This window comes from Cenococcum geophilum (genome assembly GCF_001692895.1).
Source record: "Cenococcum geophilum 1.58 unplaced genomic scaffold K441scaffold_10, whole genome shotgun sequence".
Classification (NCBI taxonomy): Eukaryota; Fungi; Ascomycota; class Dothideomycetes; order Gloniales; family Gloniaceae; genus Cenococcum; species Cenococcum geophilum.
In genome coordinates this window covers 3,148,818-3,175,138 of record NW_027137568.1, presented here as the reverse complement: position 1 = coordinate 3,175,138, position 26,321 = coordinate 3,148,818, and the positions used below count along the sequence as shown (strand labels likewise).

At 40.4% G+C, this 26,321-nt stretch overlaps 2 protein-coding genes across 2 annotated transcripts; one reads left to right on the top strand and one right to left on the bottom strand.

Moving 5' to 3' along the window:
• Positions 1-2,718: 2,718 nt before the first annotated feature.
• On the bottom strand, positions 2,719-4,532 carry K441DRAFT_547927 (general substrate transporter; the record flags this gene model as incomplete). The annotated part of the gene is made up of 5 exons (XM_067642935.1): positions 2,719-2,940; positions 3,009-3,263; positions 3,308-3,574; positions 3,631-4,322; positions 4,379-4,532. The coding sequence occupies 5 exons, from the start codon at positions 4,530-4,532 to the stop codon at positions 2,719-2,721; spliced, it is 1,590 nt and encodes a 529-aa protein (XP_067506881.1).
• An 835-nt stretch (positions 4,533-5,367) lies between these two features.
• Positions 5,368-25,598, top strand: K441DRAFT_606404 (uncharacterized protein; the record flags this gene model as incomplete). The annotated part of the gene is made up of 10 exons (XM_067645402.1): positions 5,368-6,083; positions 6,129-6,892; positions 6,944-7,951; positions 8,008-8,225; positions 8,278-8,912; positions 8,973-9,249; positions 9,305-9,448; positions 9,507-9,536; positions 12,897-12,903; positions 25,249-25,598. 10 exons carry the CDS (start codon positions 5,368-5,370, stop codon positions 25,596-25,598), a joined length of 4,149 nt encoding a protein of 1,382 aa, XP_067506880.1.
• Positions 25,599-26,321: the final 723 nt, after the last annotated feature.

Genomic DNA, 26,321 nt, shown 5'->3' with positions numbered 1-26,321 from the left:
CTGCCTCTAGTACTACCTCTATAAGCCGGTCTATTTACTACTATACTCTACTACCTACTAGGATAACACAGAGGGCGGTAGCAATCCTATTCCTAATTTTATTCTATAGTACGTTCTTAAAAAGTATTCTCTGTTTTATAGCGCGTTTAGGGACCGCAATATTAAATATCATCTTAATTGCCCTATAATTAGATCCGTGTTCTATCTTATATATAGTGCACTTTACTATTATAGATGCTAGCTTATCTAATGCTAGGATTAGGTTAATCGTTATCTTACAGTTGCCATTTTACTATATTTTTATACCCCTAGGTAGTAGGCTACGCAGGGAATAATCTCCCATAAGATTAATAATCGGGTTAGCTTCTCCCTATCTCGCCAGCAAAACATTATTTCCTCCCTATAGCTAATTATGCCGATTAAAGTCTCCTATAAGTATTATATCGGTTTATATACCTATCTTATTCTATATTTCTTAAATTAGTTAGCGTAGTTTACTAGTTATATCTTATAGTGCTTCTATATTCTTTCCCTTAATATATACTAACACCACCAGTACTAATCTATCAGGAAGGCGCAGTACCGCCGTGGTAAGGTCTGCCGATTATACTGGCACCTATACGGCCTTAATATCTTTTTAAATCTATAATATGCTCCATACCGCCTACCTCTCTTTACGCTAGGCTATAGGTATTACCTTAGTCTAATTTAGGTGTCCTATAGGGACTATTACAACTATATTGTCCATTTTCTATGCGTATAGCTCTAATATTGCTAATACTCTAAAGTCTTTTAGTTGTTTATTGTTTATTAGGCTCTGCTATACCGTACTCTACTTTTAGACATTTAGTTAAAGTACCTAAAGTGTCTTATATATAGCGGGTAGGATAAAGCACTTAATAATTTTTACTAAATAATTTATGTGGTCCTTTATAAGGTATACACTTTAGAATCTATCCTTAGTAGTCATTATAATAATATCCTTCTTAAGCGCATCTAGCATATACTTACGGTCTTATACATACGAATACTTTATGTCCTAGTATCTAACACTAATAGTATTACATTAGACCGCTTTTAGGTTTATAGGTTCTAACATAGGCTAATTCCCCTATAATATAAAAGTATTAATCCTGCAGCAACTATACTGCCTTACTACTTTTAGTAATATACACAACTATTAATCCATATGCCTTTCCTGTGTCTTTTTTACTAAGCCATCCTATCTAGGCTATATATACATTGTTCTCTTTTCCTAGTACCTCTACTATTTTATCTTAAATCTTTCCTTCCTGGTTAAGAACTGCTATTTAGTTGGCGTTATTAATTTTTACTAGGTAGAGCTAGTCTCGCAGCACCCAAATATTAGGTACTAAGGTTTTTTAGGCCGCTTCTTTTATATATTAGAGCTTAACTTTATTCCTATAAGTTATCCTAATATATATAGGGTTCCTAGGGTCTTTAATCACTACTATATAGCGCTAGCTCTTATGGCCTTCTATTATACGTATACTACTTTTAATTACTTACCTAATTACCCCCAGTTATGCTTTATTCTTATTTTCTTCTTTAACTCTAGATGTGTTAACTATACAGTATAGCGTATTAGTAATAGTTAATGGCATAGTATTCCTTAACGGGAAGGACGTTAGGTTACTTAGTTAACTGTTTGGCGGCGTACGGGCAACCTCCACATACAACAGATCCGCGCTCAGTAGTGTTTAAATATTAGACAATTAGGTCTAGATTACCTCTATCTTTTCCATAACCTCTACTCTAAGCGCGTTAATCTACTCTATAAATATTTCGGTAAGGGCTTTAATTTAGTTCGCTTATACCTCTTTCTATTCCTCTATTACCCCTAGTAGTAACGTAACTAGGTTAGTTAGCACCTTAATCTGCATACTTGTTGTATTTATCTTCTTAGTTATTACTTAGTTTGCCATAGTAGCTATTATTACTAATTACTCTACTCTCTTTTCGGCCATTGCGCGGTTTCTTATTAACCCTGTCTAATCCTTAGGACGTAGTTTTTTCCCCATACGCTTCAATCGTGGTGCCCTAGGGGCCACTGCTGCCACGTGAACCGTATCTTCTATATCGCTCTCATAACTATCGTGTTCAAAGGCCTTGGCTGTCTTAACGCGTTCCCGACGCGATTGACGCGACAAGCCTCCTTCCCCCTCTGTCGTCTCCATCTTCCCTCTCTCAACTTGAATACTGCGTGTTAGGGGGGGGGTGTATAATATAGATAATCGAGCTCCGTCCTGTCAAGAATCGTGGGGTTCTTCTTCTAATCTGTCGGTAGGAGGGTTGGGGCATTCATAGGAGCTTCCAAGGATCACGTGATTCTCGCTTAGATAGTATATAGAGTCGTTCTTCGTGACGACTCCACCTTATGGAGTCCCCACACATCATACACTTGCGTTCCAGTGTGACATAATCAATATAATCAATGCAATCAATCAGAATCAGATGCGGCGATCTTATAAGAATCAAAATCTATGACCTGATTACGATTGCAATGATTATGTGCGACCCTGGAGGGCAGCGTACCCTGCATCATTGATGATGTTCGCACGTCCACTAGAGGTATTATAGCAGCTACTCAATCAACTGCAATTGGTGTCTAGAGCTTCTATTTGGAAGTCCAATTCACCGCATGCTACCTTCCTCCTCTTCTTCACTCTCATCTGTCACTTCACATCCCATACACTCCTAAAATTTCTCCTGGGAGTCGACCTGCTTTTCACTCACAGCTGCCGCATCTTTATGCATCGAGCTACCAGACTCTGTGGTCACAGAGGGATCAGTCAAGTTGTTCGAGGCGCGCATATTGCGGCGCTGCTTCCATGTCAAGCCCGGAGTCTCGAAGATTATGCTGATTTGCTCGAGAGTGTAACCGCGGGTTTCGACGAAGAAATACCACACGACAGACAACTATGGTGAAAACAGCATCATCAGCACAGTCTCGGTATAGAATTAGTTCGCAGAGCCATAGAGATTACCTCGATGAATGTATATACGATATAGACGATGTAGTACTTCCAGCCAATGTTTTCGAGACCAATTGGGTTCACAAAAGTGCCGAAGAAGCCGAAGGCGTGCAAGACGCCGGTTTGGAACGTCACGCCACGGGCACGGATCTCGTATGGGAGGAGTTCGGTTGCGTAGGAATAGAGTGGTGTCCATCCAATGTCATAAGCCCCATTGCACAGGAAGATTGAGACGAGGACGCCGGTGGCGTAGTTTGTGGTTTTGTGCTCGGTGTATACTTGGCGGCATGTTAGAGTAAGACGGTAATGACGTGGAGCTGGTGAAAAGAGAGGGGCAAAGAGGACTTACGGGCAGCAAAAGCGGTCCAGAGGATGAAAGCTGTGAGCATTCCTACAGTTGAGATGATGAACAATGGACGACGGCCGATCCGCTCTATAAAAAGGGAGGCGCCGACTGCGACGACAAAGTTGTAGACTGAGAGACAGCCGTTGATTGTTGTTTGTGTTGCGGTACTAGTTATGCCGATGCTAACAAGGACGGAGTGAAGGTAGTATTGGACGAGACCGTTACCGGATATCTTTGTAATGCCAAGTAAGCATAATCGAAGGCAATGGCTGGAGTTATCGACCATACCTCTATGAATAGACCGCAAAAGAAAGTGATGAAGATCCTCCGCCGATTTGGCGACGTGCGGACGAGGTCCAACCAGTTGCTCCTAGCCTTGTAATTTTGGTCTGTAGCAATCGCCTCTTTGATCTCGTGATATTCTAACTCGACCAAAGAGTTCCCTTCAATGCCATTTGCGTGATACTTGACCAGGATGGCCTTTGCCTCCGCTCCTCGTCCCTTGGAAATCAACCAGCGAGGACTTTCGGGGACGAAGAAGACGCCGACTACCTGAACGATTGCGGGGAGGCCTTGCAGCAAGCTCGGGATCCTCCACGACCAGGCGTTGTCGATCTTGCGGGTACCAAACGTAGTCCACGCGGCAACGATAGCTCCAAGATACCAGACAGTAGGGAAGTACGAGATAACGGATCCGCGATGTTTAGGGAGAGCCAGCTCGACCAGCGGCAGTGGTGAGCCAACAACGGTATATGCTAGTCCCCATCCAATAAGGAAGCGGGCAATGACAAATTGAGGAATCTCCTTTGACGAGGCCTGGAGGATAGCCCCAACGATTGTCCAAGAGGCACCGAAGACAATTGACCAGCGGCGGCCCCATTTATCGACGACCCACGTAATAAATGGTAATGCAACTAAAGCACCCACAGGCTGAATGGAGTTGAGCAGGCCGAGCACGGGGCCTTGAGGGTTGTCGAATTCTAGGGTCCGGGTCAGCGATACAGGCTTTGCAGGATGTGTTGGACAAAGGGCTTACCAGCTTGCCAGGACGGCAGAAGCTGCAGGCCATTCATGATCATTCCATCGAAGCCTTGGTAAGAGCTACTAAGCAGCACGATTGGCAGCAGCAGGTACAGATTCCTCAGACCTTGATCATAGATCCAGTCTGGATAGAAAGACTTCCATCCCATGCTAGCTGTTTGAGAGTCGGTGGTATAAAGTTGAACGGAATTTAAATGAGCAAGGGACGCTCTTTGCAGCTCCCAGAGATAGAGAACTATGGGCATTTTATGTGCATATCGCCTGGTCTTGTGCCTTAGGTGCCAGGCAGGGGGCTTGCCTTAGTGGCAGACAGAAAGCCATGCGCAATGGTTCAAAGTCGCTGGGAAAGCAGAAATCTAGGCTCATCGACATGGAATCACTGCAATGGGTAGCACGTCTTCCGCAGAAAGCATTGCGAAGTCCATGCCTGCGAGGTTGGATGCTTTCGTGGTGATTGTGGCGTTGTCGGCTCGACGACATCCCAACAGAAAGTTTCGAACGGCTATTGCTGCTATTACTGCATCACCTTACTCTTTCGTAAGAGCTGGTAGTGCAATAATTCGGAATATCCGTCTCTGTACAATCCAAGTCATGCACAGAGTCGGCGGGCTATCCGTGCGAGAACCACGCAGAGTTGGCTGGGCGTGTCCACGTTCCTCCGAGTGGCATCGGAGATGGATGGTGCTTGGCGGCGACGATGCTCATTAAACTCCGCCGCAGCATCTTGACAGCTTTTGATTGCTCGTTCGGAGTTGCGAAGGTCTTGGTTCAAGCGAAAGAAATGCGGCCTCACGAAATGATTCCCAAGCCGCTTGGGTGCCGTCCGCAGCCACTGCTAGGTCAACGAAGCATTTCGATCTTTGGTGGCTAGTAATCTTGAAGTACTCCACGAGACATTTCAACAGAGCTCTTTGTTGCCTAGGCTGGGCTTCAGCATTCGTTTCAATTCTTCAAATAACACCTCTGGCAATTTGTTCTGTTCTAATGACTGCAGAAATCGAGCCATCTTCGGGTGGCCCAGCTGCCTACGTCGAGCGCAAGAAAATTGATCCAGAGAGCCTCAGAGCTGTCAGCATCCTCCTCCAAAGCCAGAATAGTAGCGGTGAACTAGCTATCAAGAAAATTGGGCTTTCATTCAAAAGCCTTAGTGTCACAGCTCCGGGCGAGCTCACAACCACAGTCAAGACCTTACCACGAGCTATATTAAACACCTTTGGTCCAGACCAGTACAAATTCCTCAAGTCCAATATCTTTAGAGAATTCCGGAAAGGCACAAGTCGCAATGGCGGCTGCAAGCTGCTGGCCGATTTCACCGGCCTAGTCAAGCCGGGAGAGATGCTGCTTGTGCTTGGCCGCCCAGGCAGTGGTTGCTCTACCTTCTTAAGAACGGTAGCGAACAGGTCTACACTCGACATTCGTGGAGATCTGATATATGAATCTACGCCTGCGCCGCAGTTCAAACGTCACCACCAACGGGAGACTATCTATCTCCCGGAAGAGGATCGGCATATAGCTTCGCTATCGGTTAGACAAACAATTCGGTTCGCTCTACGCATGAGCATGCCCACGCAAGTTCGGACCAAACAGGTTGTTGAAGAGCTCACTGAAGTAATAGCAAAGCTGTTCGGACTGGGGCATGCTTTGGAAACGCCAGTAGGCAGCGCTTTCAGTCCAGGCGTTTCTGGGGGTGAGCGCAAGCGGTACGTTTCTAAAGTGTCTTCGTTCCAACCGAATACTGACTTAAGGAGGGTTTCTATTGCCGAAGTCCTCGCTGCCGGCTCTTCCATTCAATGCTTCGATAATTCGACCCGCGGGCTGGACTCTTCCACAGCTCTTGACTTCGTAAAATCCCTCCGGGTACTGACAGATGTTGGACAAAAAACTACCCTTGCAACACTTTACCAAGCAGGCGAAGAACTTTACAACCACTTCGACAAAGTTTTGCTCATCGATGAAGGCCGGGAAGTGTTTTTTGGTAGTACATCTGAGGCCAGGGCATACTTTGAAGACCTCGGATACATACCAGTGCCCGGCCAAACCACTGCAGAGTTCCTCGTCTCAATTACGGATCCCACCCAGAGAAGATCTAAACCTAAATCTCATGCTCATAATATCCGAAGTCCGGATGATCTGGCTGCCGCATTCAGAGGATCTGGCAAGTTCATGAACCTGGACCACGAGATTCAGCGTTATCAACAGTTTGCCGCCGCGGAGGAGAAACTACTCCCAGGGACTGCCTTCAACCTTACATTCCCGAAACAGATATGGGAATGCCTTGTACGAGAGTACCAATTGGTCACCGCTCAACGAAGAGTGTACTACGTCAAATGGATTACCACCATTATCCTGTGCCTATCTTGTGGAAGTGTTTATTGGGACATCACCAATACAGGCCAAGGCGCCTTTACACGAGGCGGCATCTTATTCTTCGCTCTAATCATCAATGGCTGGTTGCAATTCCCAGAACTCTTCGATGCTCACACTAACCGTTCTGTTCTCGAACGTCAAGGTACGCTAGGAAAATTTACTTTACGAAGGTTCACAGCTAACTATTTTGCAGGGCATTTACATCTTTATCGACCCTCCGCTGTTGCTGTCGCACGTTTTCTGATCGATCTACCCCTGATAGCATTCCAGCATGTCATCTTCATGCTGGCATTCTACTTTTTAACACGATTACAACTCGACCCTGGAAAGTTTTTCATCTTCTTCCTGACATTGTTCATCTCCACGGTTAATTTCAGCAATTTGCTTCGCATGTTTGCTTACTACGTAGGCACGTTGGACGACTGTTTCCGCTATGGTGGCTTCTCCTGCACTGTGCTCCTGCTGTTCGCGGGATTCCTCATTCCCGCAAAGGACATGAGGCTATACTTTGGATGGCTACATTGGATTAACCCCATGTACTACGCATTCGAGAACTTGTTTGCAAATGAGTTCACAAACCTCACGTTGGACTGCTCTGATGGGAATCTCATTCCCGGCACAGGAAACAGTATCAGCCTCGCTAACCAAGCCTGCACGATACCTGGAGCGGTTCCTGGTTCAGCTAATGTGGCGGGAGCAGATTACGTCTCCGCATACGGCTTCTCCAAATCACATATTTGGCGCAACATTAGCATCATGATTGGCATTGCCTTGACGTATCTTTTTGTTGGCGCCGTCAGCAGTGAAATCATGAACTTCGCTCCGCAAGGAGGCTCGCCTCTTGTCTTTGTAAACTCTTCTGAGTGCCATAAGGGTAAGACTGGGACTGCACTCGATGTGGAAAAGATGGTACCAATAACATCATCTTCTGATATTTCGCTTCGATCTGAAAAGTTCCTTGTCACTGGACACGCAGCTCTTACTTGGAAAAATCTCACTCTCGATATCGGCGACAAGCAAATCCTTAAAGGTATCACAGGATACGTCAAGAGAGGTCAGCTGACAGCTTTATGCGGAGCTAGCGGCGCAGGAAAGACAACACTTCTTTCTGCACTCAGTCAAACGAACTTCGCCGGAAAGATGGGAGGAGAGGTCTTGTTTCACAACAAGCCTCCTGGTGCCGAGTTCAAGAAAGTCACTGGTAAATCCCTTTGTTGTGTCTGCTTCTAGTGTACCCGGAAGCTAAGGTTCAATCAGGATTCGCACAACAGATGGATCTGCACGATGGCACGGCAACGGTCAGGGAAGCATTGGAGTTTTCAGCTCTCCTCAGACAGCCAAAACATTTCTCAAAAAGAGAGAAACTTGCCCATGTAGACACTGTCCTCGAGCTTTTGGATCTAAACAAGGTTGCGGATGCTCTTATCGGCGATGTGGATGGTGGACTTGGAGTCGAGCAGATGAAACGCGTTACGGTAAGAGATGTATTACCCGAGATAGTATTGTATATCCATTAACGTCCCACAGATTGGAGTTGAATTGGCCGCAAGACCTCATATTCTCTTCGCTGATGAGCCCACGTCTGGCCTCGATAGCCAAGGCGCGGCGCATATCATCCAGTACCTCCGCAAGCTCGCTCACCAAGGACAAGCGATCATCGTGACTGTACACCAACCGTCTGCATTGCTCTTCTCTCAATTCGACAATCTCTTGGCGCTCTCATCGGAAGGTGAACAGCTTTATTTTGGAAGAGTTGATGCTGCGCTCACGTATTTCGAACGGAACGGGGCACCTTGCCCACCAGGTGCTAATCCTGCGGAGTTCATTCTGGAAACCGTCGGCGCCGGGATCAGCGCTCGTACCAGTGATAAAGGCTCAGATTGGTCGGCGAAGTGGAAAGCCTCGATAGAATCACGTTCACTGACTGATGAGATTGAATCAAAGAAGACTACCGTATCACCAAGCTTGGATGAGATCGATTTATCTGAGTACAATGCTTCCACCCTGTTACAAACGAGGTTGCTCACTATTAGAATCATGAAAAACCAATGGCGGAACACTCCGTACGTGTATTCAAAGATTTGGGTGCACGTGATCTCCGCAATCTTTGTGGGCTTCACATTCTTCAAGGCTGGCACCAGCCCACAGGACCTCCAGAATCGGTGGGCGATCTCATAGACCAACAGATTCCTCCCGCATCGCTAACAAAACTTATGCAACAGATCTTTTAGCGTGTATTTTATTCTATTTCTCTGTAATGCCATCGTGAACGTCATACTCGCCAGGTACTTCTTTGCAAGCTTGTACTGGCAGTTCCGCGAGGGACCATCTCGGACGTATGGATGGGTTGCTTTTGTTTCTGCCAACATCATTGCAGAGTTTCCTGCGGCCATCCTTGTCACGGTCATTTATTTCCTTCTCTGGTACTTTCCCAGCGGCCTGCCGCACTCCCAAGCTGGCTACATTTTCTTGTTTCTCTTGACATATGAGATCTTCCAGGTAAGCTCAGTATCACAAATTCCAAAGTTCGCAGTATTTAAATGTCTTGCCTCAGGTTTTACTTGGTCTCTTCATGATGGCCCTTAGCCCCGACCTTGGCTTCGCCGGTAACGTCTTGGTGTTCATTGTCTGCACATGTAACTGGTTCAACGGCATTATCGTTCCGTACAACCAGATTCAAGTTTTCTGGCGCTACTGGGTACGCCTACCTCTTGTCCACTCTCGAGAAGGCGTATCGCTTACCCTCAACCTTTTAGCTATACTATTTGAATCCTTTCACCTACCCAGTGATGTCAATGGACTGGATTGGATACAAAAATCGCTTTAAATCCAATCCAAAAATCAAATTAGGCTTCTTAACCGGTTACGTAACTGGTTAAACCAGATAATCCAAATATATAATTAGTTACATCGCGAATCTTGGCATGGTGTTAAGGACCAAATCAGTCATCGTGGATCGTATATTTAACTACGCCCACCCCATCCGGCTCATCTTCCAGCTCATCTTCCAGCTTATCTTCTAGCTCATCTTCCTGCCTATCTTCCTGCTCATCTACCTACTTATCTTCCTACTCATCTTCCTGCCCACCGGCTTGTGTACCAACCTTGTCCGCAGCCTTATCTTTATCTTTGGCGGCGGCCTTGGCAGCAGCTTCCTCCTTATACTGCTCGTCGACGTTAGGATTAACGCTTTGCGCAAAAGCCTTGGCCTAAAGTTGCCCAAACCAGGACTTAAGGCACTCGTTGGCTTTAATAATGTTAGCTTTAAGACGATTGCGGGGGTCCGTAAGTAGGTGCTTAGCTGAACTAAATACGCGTTTACACTCAGCGCTTATAAGGGGTATAGCTAACATATTAAGGGCGAATTGAGCTAGGTCGGGCTGTAAGAGGTAGAGGCTGTTCTAATAAGCTAGATAGTCGTTAATCTGTTTAGGGTCGCTTTTAATATAGGTCTAGTAGGCGTTGGATCTGCTAAGAGGTATAGACTTAAGCTGTTCGTAATTCTTAAGCCCACTAAAAGTCTCGCCTAATGTAAATATAATCGGCGACGAAGGCTTATTAGATGTAGGAGTAGTATACTTACCCTTATACTCCTCTAGCTAGAGGTTTTCTACTAGGCCCTAAATACCGCGATTTTCTCGGTCCTTAGGGTTACCAGTAAGCCAGTGCTTCTTGTCCTTATTGACCCGAGGTACGAGTGGTCTATATATGGACATGTCTATGTGGCTAAGCAAGCACTGCAGCAGCACCCCTGCATCTCAGCAACACCAACATTATCAACATTCACAAAATTAAGCCTTGCTTGCTTGCTTTTTATATTAGTCTCATTTAAGAGCTAATGCCTTATTTACTTAATTTCTAATAATTAATTATTACTGTTAATGACTTAATGACCTATACGCTCGTCTAAACCTTCGCGAATTATCCATAAAAACCTTAAAAACTTAACTAATGACGATATACTCGACGAGCTAAACTCCTTAGAGGTTACCTACTAGTCTCCCTTACCTTCCCCTACACCTTTAGGCGATACGCCGGCGTTACAGTCTCCATCCTCTATAATAACGCCTCTCTCCACGGCTTAACGCGAGACTTTAGCCGCTAAAAAAGCCGAAAAACGGCTTTAGTAACTATATAAGGAGGACCTAAGGATTAGAAGAGCTTAGGTAAAGGAGGTTAAGGACTAGGTAACTAACTAGAAAATAAAACTCCTTTAGGAATAGGAGGACTGTACCAAAATACTACGCGTTTAAAAAGAATAGGAAGATTAGGCAACTAAACTCTATATATTAAGCCTTACTATAGTAACAGCAAAATTAGCTACGGCAGTATTATCCTTAACCCCAATTAATAAACTAGGTAAGTTACTCCTATCTATAGCTAATATCCTAAATACCTTCCTCCCTAGCGTCCTAAATAAAGAGATACTTAAGGTATTTTGGGGTACTTTCTTGCCTAATAACCTCTTTTACCTCTAAATATACTAGCTCTAGTCTAAGCCTTAAAATAATATCCTTATTATTAACAGCGTCCTTTCTATAAGACTAAAAGAAGGGATAATAAAGGACTACCCGTCTATTAAAGTGTGGGTAAAGGGCTTTCTTAACTATATAATAATTTTAATTATTATATATAAGAATCTTTCGGTAGATCTTATTCCCTAAATACTTACCTTCTATAATTAAGTTATCTAGCTATCTACTACCTACTAAATTGCTCCCTTAATAACTATGGCCTTAGAGCACTACTCTATAGTTATTTAAAAGAACTAGTTAAAGCTAGCTAACTAGAAGATCTCTAGTAACTTCCTAGATATCTATTATAATCCTAGTACTTATAAATCCGTATCTATCTTAAAACGCATATAAGTAAGTACCAATATCTTAAGGACCTATTATAGCTTTAATAGAGGGAAGTGTAACCTAGGCAAGGATTGTAAGTTCCCGCATACCTATAGTAAGTGCGGTAGCCTATATACTATAAGGAATTATAAGTAGCAATTACTAGAGGAAAGTATTAATAAGGAAAAAAAAGAGGAGGAAGAGGATTTTATTAAGCTATACCTATACTCCGCTAAAACCGTGCTTTACCCTTATAGTATAGGTAGGCTAAATACTATACTATTATTTCTAGTCTTCCTACCCTCCTCTCCTTTATAGGACTCTCTCTCCCCCTTAATTATTTAAGCGTAGGGGCGTTATTTATCCTTATACCCTAGCAACCTCTAACGCAATATTATTAATATCTTAAAGTTTAGATACCAGATTAGGGCAAACCTAGAAATTAAGCTCCTCTCCTAGAAGAACTAAGCCTTAATAGCCGTAAATACGGTCCTAATCTTAAAGAAGATCAGCGCCGATCTAGATATAGGTAGGATTACAATAGCAATATCTCCTATTATATCCTCGCCGCTAGGTTTAGTACCTAAAGCGGATAAAAAATAGCGCTGTATTTATAACTTATCCTTACTATCTAGCCAATCTATTAACAACTTAATCCCTATAGCATTCGCTATACTATAATATTTAACAGTTAATTAGGTTCTCTAATATGTTATATATACAGGCCGTAGTTATATAATTATTAAGAGGGATATTAAGGACGCCTTTTGGAATATTCTACTTTCTATTAAAGCTTAACACCTTATAGGGTTCTCCTAAAAGGGTATAGTATATTTTAAACGTTGCCTCTTATTCGGCCTTTAAACTGCACCCTTTTTATTTAATCTTTTTACGGAGNNATTCNACTANATACTTATCNAATATATCCTAAANNCCGCCTTANAGCACTATNTAGATAACTTTATCTTTATACTCTCTAACGCTTCTATCCTCCCTTAATTACTTAGTATATATAACTAATTAAGTGATAAATTAGGCATTTTATAAAACAAATTAAAGAATATTAAAGGCACTACGGCTAAAGTCCTAGGTTATATTATAAATACTCTAAAGTCTAAGCTACGTCTTTCTCCTTTAAAACAGGCTACTATAATTAAGGAGATTAATAAAGCGTTAAGTAGTAGATCCCTAACGCTAGTTTAGAGTTAAAAACTGGCTAGTAGACTCGCTTAGAGCGCCTAGGTAATTAGGCTTAGGCGTTTATATAACCGCTCTATTTAGGAGTTTATCTCCACTTTTATAAAGGTAGGTAGTTATCCTCGCCAATAGCTAACAGCTAAACTTTGCCAAGACTTATTATAGTAGAGGGATGCTCTTACCCTTTTAAATAATATCCTCTTCTTTAATAATACGGATTAAAAATAATTCTATCTCTTCTTAAACGTATCTAAGATTTTTAATTATGGGGCCTTCTTCTTCCTTAAGGATTCTTAAGGGACAATATAGCCGCCCTATTTAGTATCTCTACCCTAAGACAATTCTTTAAGCTACTACCCTAATACAGAACACCGCCTTACCCTAATTAATAAGCGGGAGGTTTAAGTAATTACAACCTCGTTTTAGCTCTAGGCAACGTAATAAAAGTATAGCTTAGTCTATATCTATATGGATAACATAGTAGCACTCTTAGGATTCTAGAATATAGTAGTAAAAGAACTAGGTAATTACCCGCTCTGTAAAATCCTCTAACTAGCTACAGCCTATAATATTACACTTTATATAAAGTAGGTTTCCTCTATAGAAAACGGGCTAGCTAATACTCTATCTCGTTTTAATCGCGATAGGGTATTATTACTATACCCGCATTAGAATACTTCTAATTTACCGTTACTATACGCTTCTTTATTATATTTAATCTAACGCCAAAATAGGAGACCTAGTCCCTCTTAAAAACCCCCTACCTAATTTCTGGATTAAGGTAAAAGCCCCCTTAAAATGCTTCGGCTAACTATTATAGTACGGCCTCTCTAATAGAACGAGAAATTTATACTATCCTATAATTAAGAGTTAGAAGGGCTACTACAACTTTTATAGAGCGGTAAAGTACCTAGCGCCCCTCTACCACCTAGGAGAATGGATTACTTAATAGATCTTTAGCAATACTAGTCTAGGAATAAGCCATATTAAGCCTACTATAGTTAGAGTCTACGTCTCTACAATTTAATCCTACTATATTAACGCTAATTATAACACCTCCGTCTTTAATAATCCTATTATTAAGAGGATCCTAGACGGTGTAACATCTATAAATCCCTTTACTACAGCTAAAAGATTACTAATTACCAAAGACATCCTTACCTAATTAGTTACCCCAAATGCCCAATCCGTTAAGGATTTTAACTTTAATACCGCCGTTACCACAGCCTTTATGGGATTCCTTTATTTAAGCGAGATTACCTACACCAAGGCTTAGAAAGATAGCTATGCCTTCTCTACTATAAAATATACTAGAAACGATATAACGCTAGCAGAGGACTATATAATATTACGTCTAAAGCGTAGTAAAACAGACGTTAATTACTAAGGAGTCTTAATTATAATTACCGCTTTAGGGCAACCTAAATGCGCAGTTTAAGCTATAAAATACCTATTTAAAAATAACCCCCAACCTAGAAACGCCCCTCTCTTTTACTTTAAGAGATCGGCCTTTATAAGCTACGCGGTTAGGAATAAGCTAAAGTATAAAGTTACCGCTCTCGGCCTTTACTCTAAGCTCTATAACGGACACTTGTTTTAAAAAGGTGCTACTTAATATGCTTAAGATAACGGTTTTACAGACGGCCAAATATAGCAATTGGGCCAGTGGTCCTTATAAGCGTTCTAGCTTTACTATTTATTATCCCTAAAAGACCTATTCTGGCTAAGTGTAAACTTCTAATATAAAACGCTAATACCGTTCTTATTATTACTCGCCCTAGATATAATAGGCGAAGGTATTTAGGCACAATAGCGTATAGAAGTGCCTATTTTAGTACTTTAATACATTAACTCGAATCTCTCCTTTTCCCCCCTTTTTTATTTTTTATTTTTTCTTCCCCCTACTCTACCTTATATAGTACAGGCGCTGCGCTTCTAGGTCTATAAGTATTACGTTTAGTTAAGGCAGGGTAATTCCCTATAAATAGCCTTGCGAATATACCTATTCTTAATTAATGCCTTTAAGCCTATACCCACTAATTAAATTAATTAATCCTCTTCTCCGTAAGCGTATAAATAATAAATAGATATATCTATATAGCTAAGCAAGCACTACAGCAGCACCCCTGCATCTTAGTAATATTAACATTATTAACATTTACAAAATTAAGCCTTGCTTACTTACTTTCCCTCCCACCTATACCTTTTTCTTTAGTTACATATTTTAGGCTTTATAAATAGATACTATAGCAATATGCTTGCGCACGGGTCTATAGGCATCACGTTTAGTTAAGGCAGGGCAATCCCCTATAAATGGCCTTACAAATATACCCATTCTCAATTAATACCTTTAAGCCCGTACCCACTAATCAAATTAATTAATCCTCTTCTCTACAAGCGTGTAAATAATAGATTTAGGTCTTAGATTTCAAACTTTGCCAAGCCTACTTCTAATTAGTTCAAAAAAAGTTGCGGACGGTAAGTTATAGCAGAATTTACGTGACAAACTTTAAAATATTGGAACATTAAAATATTATACACATACCTTTTTGTTAACATATTTGTTAATATCTCTATTAATACCACTATATATACCGTAAATATGGCAGACCTTACTATAATTAAGTGCAGCAAGTGCTATATCTATAAGCCCCGTCTTAACTTTATTAAAGATGGCCCTTTAAAGAAGCTTTTAAAGCTGTGCCAGTTATATCAGTTAAAGGCGCGCATTCCCTATATACTACTTCTACTTCTGCTTACTTTTCTAGGCCTCTAAATATAGTTTAAATAAGCGGAGAGCTCTTATAGAGTTAGGTTCTACTACTAAGAATCGTCCTATAAGGCGCTAGTAAACTACTCTACCTAAAAACAATACTAAGAACGCCTTCCTGCCTCACGGCCAGAATAGCCAAGATACCCCTAAAATAGCTTAACGGCGGAAGACAATTAGGGCAATATAACGGGAGCACCGTATTCTTAATTAGTGGGGTAAAGCTCACTTGCCTACTCCTCCGCTATATACTATAGATAAAGCTCTATATAGCAGAAGAGGCACTCTAGATAGCCTAAATACGTCCTTTCCGGAACTAGCTCCTATGCCTACTCTACCACTAATACCTACTCCAACTACGGCCACACCACTACCCGTTTCGGCTGTTAATTAAAAGCGAATTAAGAAGTTTAGGAGTATATTATAGGCTAAATGTATAGAGATATGTAGTTATTGTAAGGAGCGGTAGTTCTAAATAGGCCTAGCTATAGAGGGTGATAATATAGGTGTATATAAAGCCTATATTAAGGACGCCAATGGTCTTAAGGATCTAACCCTTTCTCCCTTATTTAGTAAAAGTAACGGGCTCGATCTAGGGCCTATTCCTGGCTTCCTAGCTTCCTACCTATACTTACCGCGGTAGAGGAGCTTCTAATTACGCGCGTATACGTTTATCTGCAAGTCGTGCGTATACGTGGCCAGCAACATCGCTATACTAGCTACGTCTACTACTTTGGCCAGAACATACTAAAGACTTAGACATAGCTACCACGGCTACCTACTAAACTTAATATACTGGTCGTAAAGCCTATAGCGGTAGATAGTGGCGAATACTTAAGTCAATGGTTTACCAAACGGTATACTATAAGGCGCTCTGCTATATTACTATAGCTTTACTTTCTAAAAGTTAATTATTCTAATTATCGCGACGTTAAAATATATAGTACCTAACTTACCAGCTTACCCGAAAATGGCTCTATATTAAATTAGCTACCTTATATTAATAAGCTAAAGTCAGATTCTAGTGGCCCGACGGCTTAGCTTACTCCTAGGTTATAGGCTATATTAGCTTCTATAAGTAATTCTACTCCTATATAACGTCCTCCTATTATTAATCCTCCACCTATCAAGCTTAGCAGTGATATACTAAATAGCGAATTTAATAACAACGTACTAAATACTTTAGTTCCTAATCTGGTGCCTAGCCTTAATAAATTAAAGCTTTTAAGTTGCGAGGTTTAACACTAATAAGACCTATAAGCGGGCTTAGAGGTTCCTACTATACGGTAGACGCCTCTTTCTAAGCAATTAGCTAGTTTTATTATGCGCGGCGCCTTTCCTACTTTGTTTCCTTATAGTAAAGCCGATTTTAATATGCTATAAAGCTATATAGTTACCCTAGCTGCGTACGCTAAGTATATGCTTAAGTATTAGGACGGTTGGTTTAGCAGCTACCCTTTATTTTACTACTATATGTTTAATTAGATTATAAGAGAGCAAGCCCTTAGCGCTACCCGCTTTCTTTACGGCCGATTAAATAAAAATAGTTTATCTTTAAATAAGCTTAGTAATCTTATAAATGGTAATAGGAGTAGCTAGTTAGTAAATAAGATTATATAGCATATACGGAACCTTAAGGGCACTAGGCTTTACTGGAGGTAGAAGAGAAATAAGCTTACGGCCTATACTAAGAATATTAAAAGCGGGTCTCTATTCTTTACACTAAGCGCTATTAATCTATATTGGTATAATCTACACTCTTATATGCCTCTATTTAATAAATATAAGGCCGCTAATAAGGCTTAGCGCTACTAGATTACTTCTTAAAATCTTAACAATAATCCGCATATTGCTGCTTACTAGCTATATCGCCGCTTCGATTTGTTTAGGAAGCACGTGCTTATGGGCCTATTTAATGGTACTAACTTTTAGTCCTAATATAAGTGGTAGGTATAAGGTAGCGGCTATATATATAGCTTCTTATAGAGTTTAACAGCCCTAAGGCCAGATCCGTTAGCTAGTAAGTTAAAGGCGGCTTTTGCTAAGTATTGGAATACTTTTATATCCGTAATTAATTCTAATTAATCTAGGCCTCCTAATCTCCGATATCCTTCTACTCTTAGCTATAAAGAGTAGCTTAATACTAGTAAGCTTCTTATTGCCTATCTTAATTAATTTTAACGGCACCGTAATTGCACCGAATCTTACTGCTTAAGATTAAAGAAAGGTTCTACTGGAGTAAAGAAGTACCGCTTCTATTTTCCACGCTCTCTTTATAATAAGGCCGCTATATTAAAGGATTAAAATCTATATTACTAGACGTTCTGTCTATAATGTAATGATAAGCTTCTTAATAGTTATAATACAGCTATAATATTAGCGTGGATAGCGAATATTAATACGTCACCCGCTATAAGCATATTAGTAATAGTTAATTATATAGGCAAATATTGCAGTAAGGAAGAGAAGAAGTTAACTTCCTACTAGGAGTTACTCTAATTAGTACAGCTATATACTAATAGCCTTTATACCTTTAGTTCGGTTATGGCTAGATTTATAAATAAGCTTATTGCTAAACGCGATTGGTCAGCGTAGGAGGTATACTATTTACTTCTTAATATTCCCCTTTATAAAGGCTCTAGGAATATAGTAACTTTAAACTACCACTAGGAGGACGATTAGAGCGCTATATATAAGCTTATAGATAGGTAACTAAAAGGGCATAGACTGTCTAACTATAAGAAATATAAGCGCCGCCTAGATAGGGTAGAGAACGTTACTTTCCTTAACTTTCTCCTCTATTTTAATTACTCTACTTATAAGCGTTAACTAAGAGCAAGGCCTTAAGTTATATCGTACTTTCCGCGATATAACGGCGATCCTTTTTATCCGTAGTATCCTAAGTTCTGCCGCGTAAAGCTTATTCTTTATTACCCGTAGAGGGAATATAAGGAAGTAGCTACTTATACTAATAGATTCGGGGCTCCTAATTATATAGCTTCCTATTAGGCTTACGTTAACTCTTATTAGCATTAGCCTAACTACTTCTACAATTAGAAACTAGAGGAAGGTTATAAAACTGCTAATATTAATAAGTTTAAAGGCGATTTTGTAGACGACTTAGAGCTATACTAGTTCTTTAAGGCCCTATATGCCCGCGTTTAAAATACTAATAGAGTTAAAATTAAGGATCCTAATAGGCTTAGTGATAGGGAGCTTAATTATAACTATAACTAGAGTACGCATTGGGGTACGTACCCGCAGCTTAATAAGAGGACTTATTAGTAGGAAGTACGGCTATAGCCTCTACCGTAGAGCCGCCTATCCTAAATAGTAACTCCGTTCTCCTTATAACTAGGTCAGCGTTATATCTATAATGTTATAGTTAATTACTATAGGCAGATCTAAGTGGGCCTTGGCCCCTTTTTACTGCGGATTAATATTAATAGAGAGGCAGAAACCGGTAAGTTATATCTTATTACTATTCTGTCTACTACGCTCTATAATATAGCTATATCTAATAGTAAGCCGTTACTATTAGTTTAAGCTGCCCCTACTAGAGTAGCTGCCTTTAATATTAACGGTAGAACTATATATAAACTATTAAGGTTGCTAGTAAATCGCCCCTTTAAGGAATTGCCTGCTGCCAGTCTTACGCCTCTATAATAAGCTTTTAAGGATATTTACTATCTTATCCTTAATAAGAAATCTATAATTAGGCAAGTATATCTGGCCTAGATTAATCGCCGCCTCCGTTAGATCTACCCTATATATAACAATGACTACTTTAGAGGCTTAAATATCTTACTAGTAGGCGATTTCTATTAGCTTCCCTCTATAGGTTAGGCGGCCTTATATAGTAATCTACCCGCTAGGCCGTTAGAGCTCGCCAGCTATAGAAAGGGAGCCTATAAGGCGATTAACTAAACTACTATCCTAGATTAAGTTATGCGGCAGGGCGGTAATAACGCTAAGAGCTCTATATTTAGGACCGCCCTTATGGAGCTACGTAGTAATTCTATAAGTAATTTAACCTAGAAGCTTCTTTTAACTAGGTATAAGTAGGGCCTATCTACTAATAAGGTTGCGGGCTTTAATAACGCAATTTAGCTATATGGCACACGCGCTGCTATAGGTAAGTATAATACTATTCGGCTTCGCGACCTTTTACAGCCGGTGGTGGCTATTAAGTTAGTTAACACTAATGTAGGTGCGCGGAAAGCTACTTCCAATTAGTGCAGTACTATAGAGAATTTAGCCCTATGTATTGGCGCGAAAGTAATACTAATATAGAATATCTAGGTTAAACTAGGCTTGGTAAACAGTACTACTAATATAGTTAAAGATATCGTATAGAAGAAATACGCGGATATTAAAAAGGATCAGCCCTAGTTACTACTTATTATAGTAAATGGGTATAACGGACCTACCCTATTTACTTAGCAGGATAGTAAGAAAGTTATCCCTATCTTTTCCGTGCTTTATAAATGGGAGGGTATAAAAGGCTCTTGCTTATAGCGTTAATTTCTAATTACTTTAGCTTTTGCTCTTACCGTATATAAAAGCTAAAGCCTAACGCTTAACTAAGTAGTTTTAGATATTAAGGAAAAGGATAAGATAGCTGGATTAACCTATATAGCAATTTTATAAGTTAAGAAGCTTTTGGGGCTTATATTTAAACGTAGATTTAATAAAAAACGATTTTAGTTATCTATAAGTAAGACTAAAGAGGTATAATAGGAAGATTTTGTACGGAGGCAGTAGTAACTACTCGTAAACGACTTTTCCTAATTAGGAAATTATGTACTGGCTTAGAGGTAAGCGGAGAATATGGTATTCGTCTTGGTTTCCTAACTTTTAAATAGCTTAACCGCGAAATTTAATTTTCTAAATTTTAACCCCCCTATTCGTTCTACCTTCTTACCGCTTTTAAAGCTGTTAGATATACATACAATAGTATATAGGGAGAATTGGCAGTATTACCGGATTAATATTACTGCTGTCTATAGCGTTAATTAATTTTTGGAATTTTTTAATTTTTTTAAAGGGCGGAAATGTCGCTTATATAAGAAGTTACGTGACCTCTGAGAATATATATATAATTATAATAATTCCTAACTAAGAACCCTCTTTTTAACCTTATAGCCTTACTTAAACTACTTCTACCGCCTTTATAGTGTCTTAAGCTTCTTCACCTATTAAATAAACGGATGATTAACCCTAGTTAATAAATGTACCCGACTAATAAACGAATTAATAAATTAAATTAAAAGTTCTAAAAGTCCAAATAAGGTTCTGCTAAGACGCTAGCTGGACTTTAACCTAGACCCTTTCTAACCTATTAAATTCTAAAAATAATAACCTCTACTGAATTAAAAATTAACCTTAAATATTTAAGGCGTCTTTACCACTATAGTAGCCACTATAGTAATAGAGATACCCCGTATTTTGGTAAGCAATCAAGCCTATCCTATACGAGAATCTTATGCTATTAGTACTTACCAAATTACATACTCGCAGGGCCTCCTGTTTATAAATACTCCCTCCTTTATACCTTCCTCTCTTCTTTTCTTCTTCCTTACAGTAGCTAGAGGTGCTCTAATACCCCTCCCTAGTCCCCACTAAGGGATCTATTAGTTAATATGGTAATATAGATAGTATCGGATAAGGAGACGGGTAAAAAAGAAGACAGGAAGGACGGAGGAGCCTCCGGTAAGTGTTAGTTAAGTAACAACAATAGCTATATTATGGCTGCCTAATCTCCTATACTTATAGGTCTCCTCCCATTTATAAATACTCCCTCCTTTTATAAGGGTACTTTTGGTCCCTTACTCGGCTACATCCCGGGAGCTCTCAGGGGCTGCCAAGGCTAGCCTTCGGCTAGGCCTTGGCCACCCCTTATAAGCTCCTCGGGCTTGCAGCCTCCTTCCTCCCCCATCGGTTCGTCTCTGTACTCAGGCTATTGCCTACCCTCATTACCATATCGTCCTCTTCCATCAACTCCCTATATGACTTATGCTCGGCTTGCCTACTCCCTACTATACACCCTAGCAATACTGCCTTACACCTTTATACCTTCCTCTCTTCTTTTCTTCTTCCCTATAAGAACTAGAGGTGCTCTAATACTCCTCCCTAGTCCCCACTAAGGGATCTATTAGTTAATGTAGCGATATAGATAGTATCAGATAAGGAGATAACGGGCAAGAGAGAAGATAGGAAGGACGGAGGAACCTTTAGTAGGTGTTAGTTGAGCAATATAAATGGCTGGTTTTTATTACCTAAAAATTACGTTACGTAATAACATTTGGAAATATAAATATATACCCTATCCCGTACTCCACCACTACTAAATATTCTAGATTTTATACTTAGAGCTGCTTATAATAGGCATTCCTAAAATATCTGCCGGTTTAAAGCTCTATAATTAAACATTATTAACGGTTTATATAGGGGTCGTCAATTAAGCTCCCGGGACATAATTTTTAAAGTTTAACACTACACTACTATTATGACCTTCTTGCAGTGGCCGAGCCACCCCCAATCTCCTCCCCTCCCTTTCTCCCCCCCTCTTATTGCTTGGCGCCAAGCTATTACATTATTACCGAGCCATTATATTATCATATATCCGAACTAGTGGGCAACGATATAGTTAATCAATTATATTAGGCGTTGCTACTATAGCCGCACCGCCTCTACCCGTTGGGGGGAGGGGTCTCGGTATACTATTATGTCTCTTCTTATATACGTATTTAATTAAGTTAGGGTAGTAGACTTTAATTCCAGCTATGCGGCGATTTATTTATTAGGCATTAAAAATATTTAGTATATAAAGCTTTAAATTAAAATCACAATCTACTATATCAGATCCTACATAGAGGGCTCTATATTAAAGCTCTGCAGTCTAAATATATACTAGATTCGTGACCAATATAACCTTTAAGCTTAGTTTAAGTAGGGCGCCTTAGTCACTACAGTAGATCCTTACCTAGCGGTGACTAAGGCGCCTTAGTCTTACTACTACTTCTAAATTAAGTAAAAGCTCTATATAGGGGGGTCCCAGGGGGTCTCCCCCTGGAAAACCTCATCTCTATATATATTAGTTAAAGTCTATATAATAAAGCTCTAAATTACAAACTCGGGTCAAAATTTTAGTTGGGGGGCCAACTATCCGTATGTTTATTATTAAATATTTAATAAAACTACCACTACTTCTTATCTAGTAGAAGGACTTAAGTAGCGTAGTAAGCAGCGCTATCATCGGCTAGCTTATAGTACTCCTCGCACTTCTCCTATAACGCGTAGGTAGCAGCCTTAAGGTAGGCGTATTTATTGTGGTCCCTATACTATATATAATATTCTTTAAAATCTATCTAGGCGTCCTAGGTACAGTTAAGAAGCCAATCTATAGTAGTAAACCAGCGGTAGAGAGTATGTTTATAACCCTGGCCACATATAGTCGCCTCGTAGAATGGCTGTAGGACAGATAAAAGCTTTTTAAGAAGAAACCAGTGGTGGGATATAAGACGGTCGTTCTTAATGCCATCGCCGCGCTTAGGCCTATAGGTCTCGCAGAATTGCTATATATATTACTTATAATTAATAGCGTATATAATAGAGCTAAAGTATAAGTTCTATCGCGTTACATTACTTTAAATAAGCTGGCAAAGATATTAGCTAAGGAATTTAAGAAGTTTAATATTATAACCACAGCCCGGATATTTATAAAATCCGGACCCGAAAATAAGCCCACCAATTAAACCCCTGGCTTTTGACGTTATTAAATAGCGAATGTTACTAAATCTTAATACCAAGATCTTATTACTTACCTTAAGCTTATTAAATAATAACCAATCGCCACTAACTACGACCTTTTAGAACTCCTTACGGCGCTAAGGCGACATCCTAATATATTTAATAATGTTATACAGACAACCAAGAGCTCCCTACTACCTCTAGATCTTCGCAATTAACTTAAAGTCGTGCCTACTATAAGCTAGCTTAAGCTCCTCCAGCGTAGTGTCTGCCTTCTTGCCTAGAAGGAACGCCTATATATAGAGGTTAACTATATGGCCTAGGCACCGTAATTAACGTTGCTTTCGCTGCTTTTCTAACATCCTTAGATACAGAGTTTTAAGAATTAAGTTAATAGCTGTATTATTGCTTAACGCGTTATTAAGCATAAAGTACCCAATTTTACCGCTAATCTTATACTCGCTAATTACATTAAGGACAATCTAGGCTTAGTTTATACCGGTATATTCGCCTTTAAGCCGCCATAAAGTAAAAAGCTTTATCTGTTAAGCTCCGCTCTTATTAATATAGTAGGCGATAATTATAATAATAGTGTAGCAATTTAGTAACGTCCAGAGGTTAAAGGACAGGTGGATATTTAATTAAGCTTTTTATAAGTCCTCTCGTAGTTAACGCTTCTGCTTTTAAAACTTATCTATAACCTAGCGGCAGATTATATTACGAGTAGGAATATACTTAATAAGACTTCTATATAGATGCTAAATTAATTCTAGAAAGTAAACGTTTTTAATCTAGTAAAACGCGATATAATAGTACACTAGCTAGCGGATTAGTAAGATCTTAAAGTAATTAAACCAGGCGTTCTAGATATAATCCTATTGCGCAATATACTGCTTAATCAGCCCTTTAGATTTAATCTCACTGCTATTTTAGTTAATTTAGTAAGTCCTTTTCCAGTAACTTAAAATAGAAGAGTTACCATTAAGTTCTAATTACTAATTAGTAAATAGGTAGTAGAGTTAGTAAAGTCTCTTACTAAGCGGCTTATATATAGGATCCTTTTTCTCATCCAGGCACTGGCAGCAGTAGTAGTATTTAACTGCCGACGTCTTATGTATAATCGCGAATCCTTTCTTGTTACCCTATATATACGAGAACCTCTTCTTACCGCGCCTTTAGCCAGCGATATCGCTAGCTTTACGGTATCACTCTTTATAAAGCTTAATTTAACTTGGCTCTGCCGCCGGCGTCTATATAAGCTCTAGCTTAGAGTTAGAGTTAGGGTCAGATTCGTGATAGGTAAGAGGCTCTAGCTTAATCGGATCTGCAGTTATTTTTAGGCGCTTCCTTTTTCTACTGCCAAAGGCCTTACTAACTCGCTTTTAAGGAACAGCAGGAGCTTTGCCTGCAGCACGGCTACTTAATATATAATTGCTACCCCCTCCGCGCGTCGCTTGACCTATAGTAGTAACAAAGCCCTCTATATAGAAGAAGTAGACGGATTAAAAAACTTATACAGGAAGGAGACGTGACGTAATGAGAGCTGTAATAAGGGCGACGACGCGATGGGGGCGATGCGATGGGGGCGACGCGATAAGGGCGACGCGATAAGGATCAACTTCCTCTACTTAATCTACATCGAATCAACGACCTTAGCTCAATTATTTCTATTAAATTAAATTAGTCGCTATAATAAATCGAGCCTCAATTATATGGCGATAGGCCTAGAATGCTTAAGCGGCGCTCGCTTATATTAGACGTCTCACCACCTATATATAGATCTGGATCTATTGGATATCCAGTTATAAGAAGGCTTCAAATCCAATCCAAATATAAGCTAATCAAAGTCCTTAACCGGATCTACTTTGAGTCCAAGAAATCCAATCCAATCCAAAATCAATCCAGTCCATTGACATCACTGCACCTACCTCCTCGGAGGCATGGTCAAAGCCGTCATCTCCGACGTGGTCGTAACTTGCTCCACTAGCGATTTGACGCACTTCTCCCCTCCCGGCGGCCAAACCTGCGGCGAGTACGCAGGCCCGTGGGCCGCGTCTGCCTTTGCACAATTGCTGAACCCGAACGCAACGGATGAGTGCAGTGTTTGCAAGTGGACGAGTGGAGATCAGTATTTGGACGGCTTTAACCTTGGTGATGGTGGACTATTAGCGAGTAAATGGTCGTACTGGGGGATTTTTCTTGTTTTCACGTTCACAAATTTGGGATTGGTGTATTTCTTTACTTGGGCTACGAAGGTGAAGCGATGGAAGCTGTTCTACTTCTTTTAGGTGGAACATTTGGAGACTACTTCTGCTTTGTATATGGTCACCCCCCTCTTGAAAGGGGCGGAGTTGTGGGGTTACGTCCGTATGTTGGCGAGGCAGCACTGAACCTACCTCAACGGTTCTATGCTTCGTTGGCAATGCTGATTGATTCTGGGCTTTCGACTGTTTGGAGGACGTGTGTTCGCTCTCACATACTCTGGGATGTCACAGCACTATTTATCTTCACCATTGCCATTAATTGCGGTTAGCCTCTAGATCAGACGATGGCAGCAAAACTGTTCTCCCAGGCAACCGAGCGCTTTCACTCGTCAAAGTGTTAGGTTGATCAGACCTCGTATTGATACCTCAAGAGTGCTCAGAGAGTGCAGATTGAAGGGATAAATGAAAGTTTCTTGAGATTCTTATAGTCGTTTTATTATATTATAAGTTCCTTTTTCGCGTCCGCGTTAAGCTCCGTAATTTTTAACTTCCCTGGATTAACGGTCGTTACTAACGGTTGAGTTAGTTCTTTAAGTACTAGAAGCTCCTTCCGCCTAGTATATAGGTCGATATACTTCTATACTCTACTACTAATTGCTTTAGACTTAATTACTTTAATCTATTCGTCCTAATTAGCTAGGCTTATAAGGGTTACTATATGTCGACCTGAATCGGATTTACTTACTACCATCTTACCCTTGACTCGATCACCGACTCGGTCACCGACCTAGTCTACTCCTTCATGTA